Source organism: Aulonocara sp. 'chitande type north' Nkhata Bay, linkage group LG23 (genome assembly GCF_057382095.1).
Source record: "Aulonocara sp. 'chitande type north' Nkhata Bay isolate Kocher_YH1m ecotype deep benthic linkage group LG23, A_spYH_male_GT1.1, whole genome shotgun sequence".
NCBI classification, from domain to species: Eukaryota; Metazoa; Chordata; class Actinopteri; order Cichliformes; family Cichlidae; genus Aulonocara; species Aulonocara sp. 'chitande type north' Nkhata Bay.
Window position 1 is genome coordinate 6,804,959 of NC_141365.1, and position 12,458 is coordinate 6,817,416.

The 12,458-nt window shown below is 38.8% G+C and overlaps 1 protein-coding gene across 1 annotated transcript in view; it reads right to left on the reverse strand.

Annotated features, from left to right (window-relative positions):
• Positions 1 to 12,458, reverse strand: part of hcn2b (hyperpolarization activated cyclic nucleotide-gated potassium channel 2b) — a 42,986-nt gene that overhangs the window by 15,420 nt on the left and 15,108 nt on the right. Inside the window, exon 4 of the mRNA XM_086283041.1 lies at positions 10,311 to 10,529. Within this exon, the coding sequence (XP_086139167.1) occupies positions 10,311 to 10,529 (219 nt within the window). The remainder of the gene's footprint in view (positions 1 to 10,310; positions 10,530 to 12,458) is intronic.

Below are 12,458 nucleotides of genomic sequence, written 5' to 3' on the forward strand. Positions count from 1 at the left end.
AATCAATGAAAACAGGATTCAGCAACTTTCTTGTTAATTTTGACACTTTGCAAAGTACGTCCGACTTTAAAGAATCACCACGGCCTTGATACAGAAGTTGCAGCAGCTGGAAAGACAATTCTCAAAAGACTGTTTCTTTGACTGTCCCCATCAGCTTCAGGTGTGCATGACCAATAAAGCAACTGAGATGTACAGCGCTGCACACACAGGGATCCTATGACCTATTTATACCTGGTAGCCATGGGAAGAAAATTGTGATGAAGTAGTTAAGGAAACATGACAGCTCTGTAAAGCCCATGAGGATTCCTCCCGCTCTGATGTGTTCAGAGAAGAAGGACGCTGTGATCATACATGCCAACTAAAGCCAGTTTCTCTCTCTCTCTCTCGCTGTCTAGTGATGCTGCTTTCACAAATGCTTTTTTTTTTTTAAATGACAAATTTACAGAAAATACTATCAAGGTTTTCACCAAGGAAACATGTTTTGTTGTTGTGCATTTCATTTTTCATGAAGAAAAAAAAACGTGAAACAAATCTTCCATGATCTGTGAAGACTGAGGGGAAATAGGTAAATAATTAAGTGGAACTGGGCATTTGAGTGGAAAGAGTTTCTATTTAGAGAAAGGAAGATGTTTGTCACCTTTGCTTGATTAATATGTAATTATGTGGCTAGAAATAATCACGTGAAAACAGAGGTTGGCTTTGGCACATCGTGTTTGTTCACTGTAGAGTCAAATTGAACCCACTGATTCACACCATCGCGTATTCGGCACTGCAATGCTTGTCTGAAACAAATGCAGCCTGAATGTCCACTTTGTTGCTCTGTAACACATTTAATGCCTGGATTCCCTGTGAAAACAGAAGCTGCTGGACCTACTGCATAGCTTTTCCTATAATGTGAAATTGAAAGGCATGTTATTCACTGTACACAGACAGTTTTTGGATTGGCTTTACTTATTTATATCACAAATATCCATGATCCCATGGAGTTTCACATACCAGCTGTTGAGAATGGTGGGAATGAAAGAAACTGAAATCCCCCCAGCTTAGCACTCATTGCATCAGAGAAGGTAAAAAGTCTAAACATCCAGTTAAAAATGTTAAAAGTGTTTATCTATATGTGCTTTTCCTAGTAAATCATCTTTACTCTTGATCAAAGATATAACTAAAGTACAAGTCTAATACTATGATCAATGAGAAGCTTGAGTAATGAATATGTTTGCATATTTGAAATGCAAAAGATAAGAAATGTGTCTCCAGCCCATGAATACACATTATTCTGAAGTTTAACTGATCTAGCAAATAAAAAAAATATAAAAATGTATCTAATAACAGATCTCTCTTCCCTCCTTGCTGTATAAAAAATATGTAAATCTCTACACTACACACGCTATTAACACCCTGAGGTCGAAAATGTGACCATGTGATTTTGAAAAATAAGCCGATAAGATTACCCATGAAACCAGTGCAGTGCACTTCACTTCCTGTTATATCAGCAGGCACACCAACACAAAATGATGCATAAAGATGCAACATGCACACACAAAAAGGGAGAAAAAAAGACTCAAAGAAAATCATAAAAGTGGAGAATAATATTAATGAATCTCACAGAAAAGTTGCTCTAGAACTGTAATCAATACTGGCTAAAGAGAGTATGGCCCTGTGGATGGGGTTGCTTAATGTTACATAAGGCCCCTCTCTCTTTCCCTCCCAACTTTGTGTAATAAACACTGTGAGTCACACCTCTATAGAATAAACTGTCAGTGGAATGAGTAGTAGATTTTAGCCTGACACTCACAGTTGGATTTAAAGGACACAGCATGTATGGAGGGTCAGCAGCAGGAGCACTCACAGTGACCTTGCTTGTAGTGGTCAAAGACACATGCATTGGGAAGGATGGCTTGCTCTCCAGGAAATTACATTTTGCCACATTGTGAAGTGACATATGGCTTTGTGACTAAAACGCAGGCTTGACCCTGGTGGCATGGGTGTCACAGCAAATCACAAGATACTTTATGCAACACCTACTGTACTAGCTGTCGCAGTATGACATCATTTAACTGTTTTCTCTCCAAATATAAAGTGAATGGATTTGACAAAAACAACAACAACGACAAAAAAAACGTGGCTTTATGTAAGAATTGCAACAATGGCAGAAAGGAGTCACCTTTGGTCCTGTTTTCAGGAAAACATAATAAAGTTCTCGAGGCAGTTGGACTGTTCTAAATCCGCTCCATCTGCTATAATCCATTCACAATATTTCTGTTTATTATTTCAGAGTTCCCTAATACTCTTTCATTCTCTTTCCTTGTAACTGTCTGGTATTATACTGTTCTGCGATGCAGGTACTCCACAAATAGATACATGTACATACATATAGTAATGAATTAACTTACATAGGTACATGATAAAATATATGCCATGTCTTAGGTAGATCGCCCACTTTAATGAACAGCATAATGAAATTACACCTGCAAAAACAATTTGATGCTTCCTCCTCTTTCTTATGTAAACTAATTTTAATCTCCATCTCATTCAGTCTTAATTAATTGCCTTGGGTCTTGGTTAATTTAGCATGAAAGGCCAGTACTAAATGAAACCTTACAGGTTGTCTTCCTCAGCCATCTGCTCAGATTTTGAGCATATGCTGAAAGTCAACACATAATCCAAACAACGACAAAATGGTATCTATAAAATGGTATATACATAATGAAGGGGGATTCCTGCAAAATGAATGTGCCCTTCATGAACCTGATTTAAAAAAACGGTTTAACTTGACAAATTCCTTCCCGTTCACCATGTGTCAGTAACAATAAAGATTACGCCAACTTCCATAATATCTGACTCACTCAGTCAAGCGCAGGGATAAACGGGAAGGCTCCAATTAAGTGTTGCCTGCCCAGTGATTCAGTATGTGACAGCTTCAATTAAACTAGAATGACAACTCTCTCGCGAGCTTGCTTCCTCGTTCTCCTACTACTTGAAATTGGTTGGTGAAGAAGCCGAGCTTTACTGCCTTTCTGATTTTCGCAGCATTAGACTCAGATTAGTGACTACGTCAGTCAAAGTTAGCAGGACAGGAGTGATGTTCAAAAGGCCTCATGCTTGAAGAAAAAGATGTTTATAAGTGAACAAGAAACAATTGATGGTCTCTCATGAGGATATATTAGGAAATGATGTTGTGGAAATGCAAAAGAACAAAGGGGAAAGATGGCCGGTGGCTGTTGTCTGAACTCGGTTAATGCTGTCAATCATGCTGGATAACAGAGACAATAGAAGGTGTATGAAAATCCAAGTTCATAGCCACATCCAGTTAATGCACACTTACAAATGTAATACTTGCCACTTAAGAGAGCAAGTTTTAAAAAAATTGAATACAACAGGGCTTGTTTTGTTTTCAAGTCTCAAGCAAAGATCATCATAATTTTTCAGTTTTATTTTGCCTGATCACTTCCTTTGTTTCTTTGTGTTAATACATAGCTTCCCGGCTTTCTTTACCCTGTTTATCTACCTGTGCTCTGATGTATATTTTACTTTGTTAATCACTTTGATGCCAGGTCTCTCTTGGAAATGAGATTTTTAATCTCAATGAGATTTTTTACCTGGATAAATAAAGGATTAATCACTTTCCTTGCATGTCTCTGTCAGTTTTACCTTTTTCTTTTTCTTTTTTATCCCTTATTCAACTTCTTGTGTGTATTTATAGTTTCCCTAAATATATCTGTGCATCTGTTTAAAGATTGCTCTTTCATCATTGTAATTGCCTTTGATTGTACAAACAAATACATCCACGTCAGGTGCAGATGATATGCTTCTGAACTGTAGTAATAATGGACTCTAAATTTACAAAGTGTGCCCAAGGAGAAAGATGACACTGAAATCAGGTTCTTCTGTAGGACTTGTATGAAGCAAAGTATTTTTTTTTTTATAAAATTAAGTCAGAGAGTCTGGAGGTCATAGCTGCAGAAGTTGCACAGATTTTCTATTTTTTTGATTGGCCATAAAGCCCTAGTTGGTGGCTTGCAAGCATGATGCATGGCTGTCACTGTAAGCTGCCACAGAGGGAAAGGAGAAATTGAATTGGTGCTCGTATTAATGGGCCATGTCACTGAGAGTCATGGCATGAGATGTGACGGTCTTATATCTGTCTGTGTGTGAGCTGTTCTAAGTCTATAAAACCTAAGTCAATTTCAGCTGTACCCTTTTAGCTTTTGACTGAAGAGTGGAGACAGACCCATGGGTTATTATCATTATTACTGTTACTATAATAATAGATTTTAACATATTTCAAAAATTACACCGATAACACTGATTTCTTAATGGCACATAAGACTAACAAAATAGGATTACACATGATTATATCAAAGGATATAATTTACATTTTGACACAGATTCGCACCGCCTTCATGGATTTTTACACAAGTTTAGGTGTATTCATGGATGTTTAATTGATTACAGAAAGACTTTAACACGGAACCAGCAGAAGTTGCTGTTTAGCCAAACATTCGATAATGAGCGTCAACTGCAAAGGAGAGTCTGGCATTTCTCACTTTAAGCCTTGAGAAGTGGCTGTGAGCTCCACAAAGGACAAGTAAGTGGATGCTAAGTAAAAATATTTTTGGGGGTCAAACTTCAGATGATGTAGATCTGATCTATCACATGCAAGAGATGGGTCCCAAGTTGTCCAGGTCAGGACTCAAGTGATTGTCTAGGTTATAAAGTGAGTAGTTCTTGAAGTCGCTGTTTGATGTGTTAAGGCCAAGTGCATCTCTGCTCATCATGTGAGTCCCCAGGGGTCACATCTTCCTCCTCTCACCACTGTTTGGACACACTGCTCCGTGGCTCTTTAGGGGAGGAAGTGATGGGGTAGGAGGAGAGGGAGTACAGTTACATAAGGGCTAATGCCCTCTGTCCATGTGCGGTGTCCGCTACCAGATGGTGTATTGCCCAACAGTCAAGGGCGAATGGACACATAAAACAGGAGAGAGATGGAAGAATGAAGACGGGAAGAGGGTTTTCAAAGATCCAGGGTCCAAGCACCAAAAGAACACTTCATGATATTTGACACTGTAAAAGTCAAAAGAATATCATCTAACAATTAAATAAAAAATTAAAACATGTTCTAAAATATTTATATTCTACTATTTTCTCTCTAAAATAACAGCAAATATCTGTAAAAGAATGAGACACCATTGTTCGGAGGTCTTGAGCAACCCCCCATATTGTTATATTTTGCAAGAACAATGGTCAGTGAGTCCAGTGATACATTGAAATATAAGCAAACACAAATACAGTATTTGGTTTGCGCAATTCTTATAACAAACATGAAAGTCCATGTTTGGTTTGACCACCTTTATTCTTCAACACAGTCTAAAAGCTCTTAGGATGTTGGCTGCCTTTTGTTCCGTTCTCTGTCATGATCCCACGTTATTTCTATAAAGTTGAAGTCTGGGCTCCTGGAAGGCCAGTCCATGACTGATAGTGTTCCATTGTGTATGACTTTACAACACTGGTAGTGTGTTTGAGAAAATGAAGGTGCAGTAGGCATATTCCAGATGGGAATGCATGGTGGATCAAAGAAAGATGGTACATTTGCGCATTCAGAGTTACATTGACAATATCTCTAAAGCCTCTAGTTGAAATGCAGCCCCCAAACATGATATGGCCTCCACCGTGTTTTACAGATGACTGTTGTACTTCTCCCCTGACCTTGCCCTCCAGATGCATCTAGTTAATTCTTTGCTAAGCTGTCTGTTATGTGTAGACACAACATTGGTTCATCCCAAGAGTTAGATCCTTTTTTATGTTAAAATGATTAAATGGGGAGTTTGTATTGCATACTGCGTACTGCAAACACATGACGGACTATCATCATGTGACTATCACGTGGCCAGAAGTTCACCTCAGTGAAGTTATGAAAAGAAATAGGCAGATACACTAAATTTAAACCAAAATTAATGTTTTAAAAATTGAATTCAAACATCCTGACAGAAGCAATGGCTCTCTGGATCCATAGTCTTTGCTGTGAGCTCTTTGTAGTTGCCATTTGCACCCAGCAACCTTAGATCTGTAGACTGCCCCACTCAAAGAAATCCATCACTAATTCAGCACCATCTTTTAAATCCACTTCTCAAAATACACTCCCGTAGACTTGCTTTTATGTGATTGCCTTTTGATCTTGCCAACTTTTAACCTTGCGATGCTTACCCATGCATTTAAAAAAAAAAAAAAAAATCTAATTTCATTTCACAGAGTTGTTTTTCCTTTTGATCATGTTTTCTATTTTTATTTCCCAGCTGCATTTTATTCTTTATTCATTTGTCTTTTCATTATTTAATTTTTGCCCTTTCTGCTTGCTTGTTATGAATTTTGTGAACTACATTTGGGCAATTGCTATTTTCAACGTTTCTCATTTTTGTTGTCATTATACTACCTCTTCAAAGGAGGTTATGTTGATTCTGCCCATGTTTGTCTGTTAGCAAAAAGCCAGAAATGTGATTTCAATTGAATTTGCTTTGCATTTTTTTTGCCTTATTGGAATCAGTACTACACCACTCCCATTTGTACCTCAACACATCTTCGACCACCTTAAACTTTTTTCACCCTTTACTGAGCTTATTTGGTAGACATATACATGCTACTTTATTGTGACTGGGTTTCAGTTGGGCTGTTTTTTCATTAATGCCATAAATCTAAATAAGGCCATCTTGCATTAAACACAGATTACAGCCCTTTCTCTAACAGCAACTCAAGAGATACTGGGGAAAAAAACAGAAAGGGGAAATGAGAGTCTGACTCCATGCTGCAGTCTGCTTTGTGTCAGTTATATGTTTCTGTGTTTTATTAATGCTGTGACGTCTGTAGCTTCAATTCCTGCCGTCTTTCAGATCCACAATTCTTCCATGATGCAGAACAGTGAAATAATAAACAGCACAGCTAAACAGTGCAAGGCTGGACCGAGCCAACTTATCCAACATCCAGTCATTCGTGACTGTTTGTTCATCATTAACCACTGAACTAAACAGTGCATCACAGCGGTTCATAATACGTCCTGCCAACAGATAACAGGCTGGAGACAGAGCTATGAGCTGGAACTCGCCAAGCTGACAAAACAGATTCTTTTTGTAGGATAGTCTAAATGCTAGCAACAGCATGAACTTGTATTGACATAACACAAAGTCAACAGTTAGCGCTTGCATGCTGTGTCAAGACAGAAATGTCATAACTTCCACACTAAGCATCTTCTCCTGTTTGCATGCACTGCCCAAAGAGAGATGTGGATCTGTTTACCGTGGGATGGAGTTTGACATGCTGGCATTTTTCTGCTTTTATCAGAGCTGACATATATTGTTTGATTATTGGTCTGTTTATAATTTGGATCATAAATAGAGACAGTATGTGTGAGATAAGAGGGGGATGTTGTGTTAATGGGAAAGTGGTCATCAGTGCTTCCCAATGTTTTCTTTCTTTACAGCATATCCCTGTCAGATGGACAGTATTTCAACCAATATTTATATCTATAAGTAGTTTTATGGATTATGTGAGCAGTGTTTACCTGTTTTAAAGTTCTAACCTCTCTCTTAAGTATTTAAATGTTTTATCACTACTTTTAGCAAACTATATCTGCTTGCTTCAGTAAGTAGCTTTAAAACAATTGTTGGCATTGTGCTGATGTTGCAACTGGCTCGGGCTGATAGGAGGTACAGGGCAGTCCAGATGTAGCTAGTGGCAAAATCACTAAGGGTCAGTTTCATAGCAGTGTTGCTTTAATGTTTTTGTCTCCTAAAGATAAATGTGCAGACAGTGCTTACCACGTCTTAAAAGGAAATAAATGAGATGAACAAAAACATGCAATACGTTTCACCATATCATTATTTATTTAACAAAGCACTGAGCTAAAATGCAGAAGCAGCCGTGACTCAGGACCATTGTGGAGGAATTGTACCCAACTTTTATCTAGGTTTGTGAGCATTCATTTTTGCGCAGCTCTCTACCACAGCATTTCAATCTGGCTGAGGTCTAGGCCATAGCTGCACTTGTTTTTTTAATGTATGATATGCTATGTTTGGTTTTTGCCAAACAGAGAGGTGTGCGTTATGGCCTCTTTAGTCTTGTCTGTACAAACGACGTTGTTCTAGAAGTGTTGTGGTTAGTTCAGATGATGCTTTACAAATATAAGCTGTGCTTTCTCCTGGAAACCCTTCCTAATAATAATAATCATTTATACTTCTTCAGCCTTGTTGGCAATGGCAATTTTATTCATGCAATACATATTTCATTATACGCCAACTCAAACACGCTAAGTAAGGCTTGTAGACTCCGAGCTCTTGGGCTTTTCGCACTTTACCTGGGTGTAGGTTGAATTTCCTAGGGCGTCTACTCCTGGGAGGACTGGCAGCTGTGTTGAATGTTTTCCCATTGTAGAGTAATTAACTTCAGAATTGGCAATGGCCTTGCAACACTTTCCATATTGATGAGCAGCAGCAGCGATAACAGATTCTTTGAAATTATTATTATTATCTTTCCTCCATCACTTTGTGTCAACATGTCTGAATTCTGCAGAACAGCCAAAACTCTGTGTTTATAGAGATCCTCGCACTTGCTAATGATCAATTAATAAAGTGAGTGAAAATGATTTAATTTCATTTGATACACTTAACAAAGTTACCAAACACTTTATAAAGGAATAAAACTGTTGATTTCAAATCATTTCTTTATTATAATTCATTGTTTCACTTTTGGTAAATGGCCTGTATTTGTATAGCGCTTTACTAGTCCCTAAGGACCCCAAAGCACTTTACACATCCAGTCATCCACCCATTCACACACACATTCACACACTAGTAATGGCAAGTTACATTGTAGCCACAGCCACCCTGGGGCGCACTGACAGAGGCGAGGCTGCCGGACACTGGCGCCACCGGGCCCTCTGACCACCACCAGTAGGCAACGGGTGAAGCGTCTTGCCCAAGGACACAACGACCGAGACTGTTCGAGCCGGGGCTTGAATCGGCAACCTTCCAATTACAAGGCAACCTCCCAACTTTTGAGCCACGATCGCCCTATTTTACTAAATAGGGTCAATTCTGTGACCGTGCAATGTTTGCAGTTTATCATATCTGTATGGATCGGTATGGGATCAGATAGCATGAGACATCTTCACATCACCCAGTATCTAAGGAAACTAACAAGACACAGAGCACCAATAACACTGTCACCATTAAGAAAAAGCAGGAGCAAGCTCCCCTCCATGGTCTGCAGAGTCCTAAAGCTTTGATCTGCTGTTGTACAGAGACGACAGACTGGCTGAAGCCCAGTGAGCTGAACCCATGAATATCGAACTGATAGAGCAGAAGCTGTTCCTATCAAAATAGGTTGGAGCCAAATGAGCGACCCATCTCTGTTCATTAGTATGTGATAACCTTATCCATGTTGCTGTAAGGCACAAACTGTGAATTTTTATTTCTTTTTGGAGTCTCCTTATGAGATCAGAAAGGAACAGAGGGACCCCCTGATCTATGCCACCAGTGAGCTAAAGATAGACTGTGATAAACTCAACCCCCTTATTTTTTGTTGTTTATTTCAACAAAATACTAAAAATTACAGTATCGCTTGCAGTACAACTTGCTAACTCAGTTATGCTGTTAGATTTACCACACTGGTAAAGTGGAACTAAATTAAATTTTGCTTGTGTTGCTAACACCTGGGATAAATTGAATTTAAGAAAAAAATATCATCAGCAATCCTTTCCAGAAAAGGGGTCCCAGTAATCCAGGATAATCCACAAAAACACAGTCCACTGTTCTCAGGCAGATTATTTCCTCAGAAGGGAGAAACTGTTCCAAAGATGAGTGCAGATAGTGTGGTTTGAGGATTATTGATTTTAAAAGACATAAAATAAAATGTTTTAAAGTCCTGAAAATACGATCGAATATCAAGGGAAATAAAAAGCAAAACAATTATTTTGTGAACTCGCAAAAAAGTAGTTGTTTTGAGGGGGTCAGAATCTTCATTATATATCATCACCAAGCTGATTTGGCAAACGCCCTGGGAAACATTTGTCTATCCTAGGACTACAATATGCATTTTTATCTCACTTTTGCGTCTCCATCCACACATGAGTAAAAAATCTAGTGTCTCACCTTTCATGCAGTAATTAAACAGAGGCATTACAAACAAGAAAATAATACTTTTGTTAAAATATTAATATTAATACCAGCTTTAACTAACTGTCCCAAACATGTCTGCTTCACCTGAATTCCAGATTTTCCTTTTTTAAATGGTGATACACCAACGGTGAGTCAGAGCCCTACCTTTTCTTGGTACTGACGTCTAGATGAGTCAAGTGACTGGATGAGCGCGGTGGCATGGCCGATGAACATGGCATAGCAGGTGGCTCCTACAATCATACTGAGCATGGTCAGCCAGATGTCCGACATGCTCTCTGGGGCTTGTCTTCCATATCCAATGCACAGCATGTGGCTCATGGCTTTAAAGAGGGCAAAGGAGTACAGCTCGCTCCATGTGTCGTTCTGTAGAAAGAGATATGAGGGTAAGAATCAGTTTAGTAAACAAAATATAAGTTAAAGAAAAAAATATTGAAGAGATTGGAAAGAAATAAGAGAAATCAAGATCCTAGAATAACCTCCACTTTCATATTTTTGGTTTCATGCTTTGGCTTTGACACCTGAAACACTCTTCTTATCTTCTTTGCTGAAGATATACTGTTCATACACATTAGACTGATGCAAGAGAGGGTGAATTAAAGAATGAGTCATCTAAAGAGTAAGACATTCCTGTGGTCTGTGGTTCCGTGTGTGGTGATTGTTTCAGGTTTAGCCCAATCATCATCGTTGAAAAACATCCTCTCACCTTGGCTACGCAGAAGAAGATGGAAACACAGTGTTTGGTTAATGAGGAGCTCATACATCTACCTACTCCAGTGTGTCTTTGATTGGTTCTGGCACACTCATTCTACCTTAGGGTTCATTAGAAAGCCCTCCACAGGCACTACTGAACCTCACATCCTCCCCTCAAATGGTTGTATTCTCACACATACACACATGTACCACAGTATGTGTGTGTATGTGTGTTTCTTCTGCGGCTCCTCAACCTGTCAGCCACTGATTGACTACACATATTTTTCTCTGGCATTTGCATTAAATTTAAGATTCAAGTTCTGCTAGTTTTGGAAGAGGTAAAAAAGGATGTACTGGAGAAGGAATGCTGTCAGGTCTTTATAATTTAGCATTTTAAAGGTGATTTGGAGGAATGCAAATAAAGAAGATGAAATTTCAAAGGCACTTGGTCTCAAGGGATGGGGTTTACCAGAAACTCTTGTGCCCTTGTGTCACTCGGCCTGCTGATTTTGTTTAGGGAAATAAACAGAGCTGTATAATCTGATCTACACAATACCACCTTCCAACTACAATACTTCCTTTACTTTAATTCGTAAACATTAATCATTAAGCACATTAAAATAACAAATATTATCTGCAAACCCTGAGAATATATGAAAGTGCAGAGTTTGAGACTAATTGACAAATTATGGAGGTAGTGTGTAGGCAGTCCATTGACAGTCTGTGAGCAGACTGGTCATCTTCCTGCAGTGACTGCCCCCAGTGTCAGATATATATGCTACAACTTGTCTGCTATGTTTTGTTCTATTGGTCCATCAAAGTGAAATCAAGTGTTGGGAACAATAAAAAGTGTCCACTGCAGCGACTGTCTGTGCTGTAAATACAGATTTTTTAATTTCATCCTTAATGGTTTCTCCTTTTGCTCCCTTCCCTCTGCTCCCTTCTCAACCAATCAGCATTTGACTGCAACACAGCATCATCCGTTTCAAGGGATTTTGGAGGACTGCACAGGAGCTCGGTTGCAGTTGCTGAAAACCCCTCTCGTAAGCGCTTCATAGGCAAATACCTCTGCAAATGGACACAACCAGGCTAGCATAAATTAAGCATAAGTCTCCCTGACTGCCACAGGTGGCGAACAGACGTGGAGTGGCCATCAGCATGTGGGCCACATTGCTGGTGAATAAGCAGCAGGAGCAGGGAGCCCCAAGGTGTTGAAATAAACACCCTCTTTCAGTCAGCTGCATGTATCTGCCTGTTTCCAGCTTATTCTCCTATAGTCAAATACATGTGTACATTAATATACAGTACACACTGTATTTCAACCGACAGAGCTTCACCGCAATATAAATATATTGATATTGACATTGAATGATATTACAATTTTTTTAATGATACAAAGTGCTCAAAAAACGAATAAAAACATATAAATAAACACTATTTGTATAAAAGATACTGTATACAATAAGTAATTACAAAGTCATCCATTCATACTCCTGGGTTACATCAGTTCATGAGCACATTCTATAAAATCATGAAATTGCCCCTAGCCTGTTTCTTTTTGATCTATACCACAACTCCTGATGATAAAATAGCTTATCTACT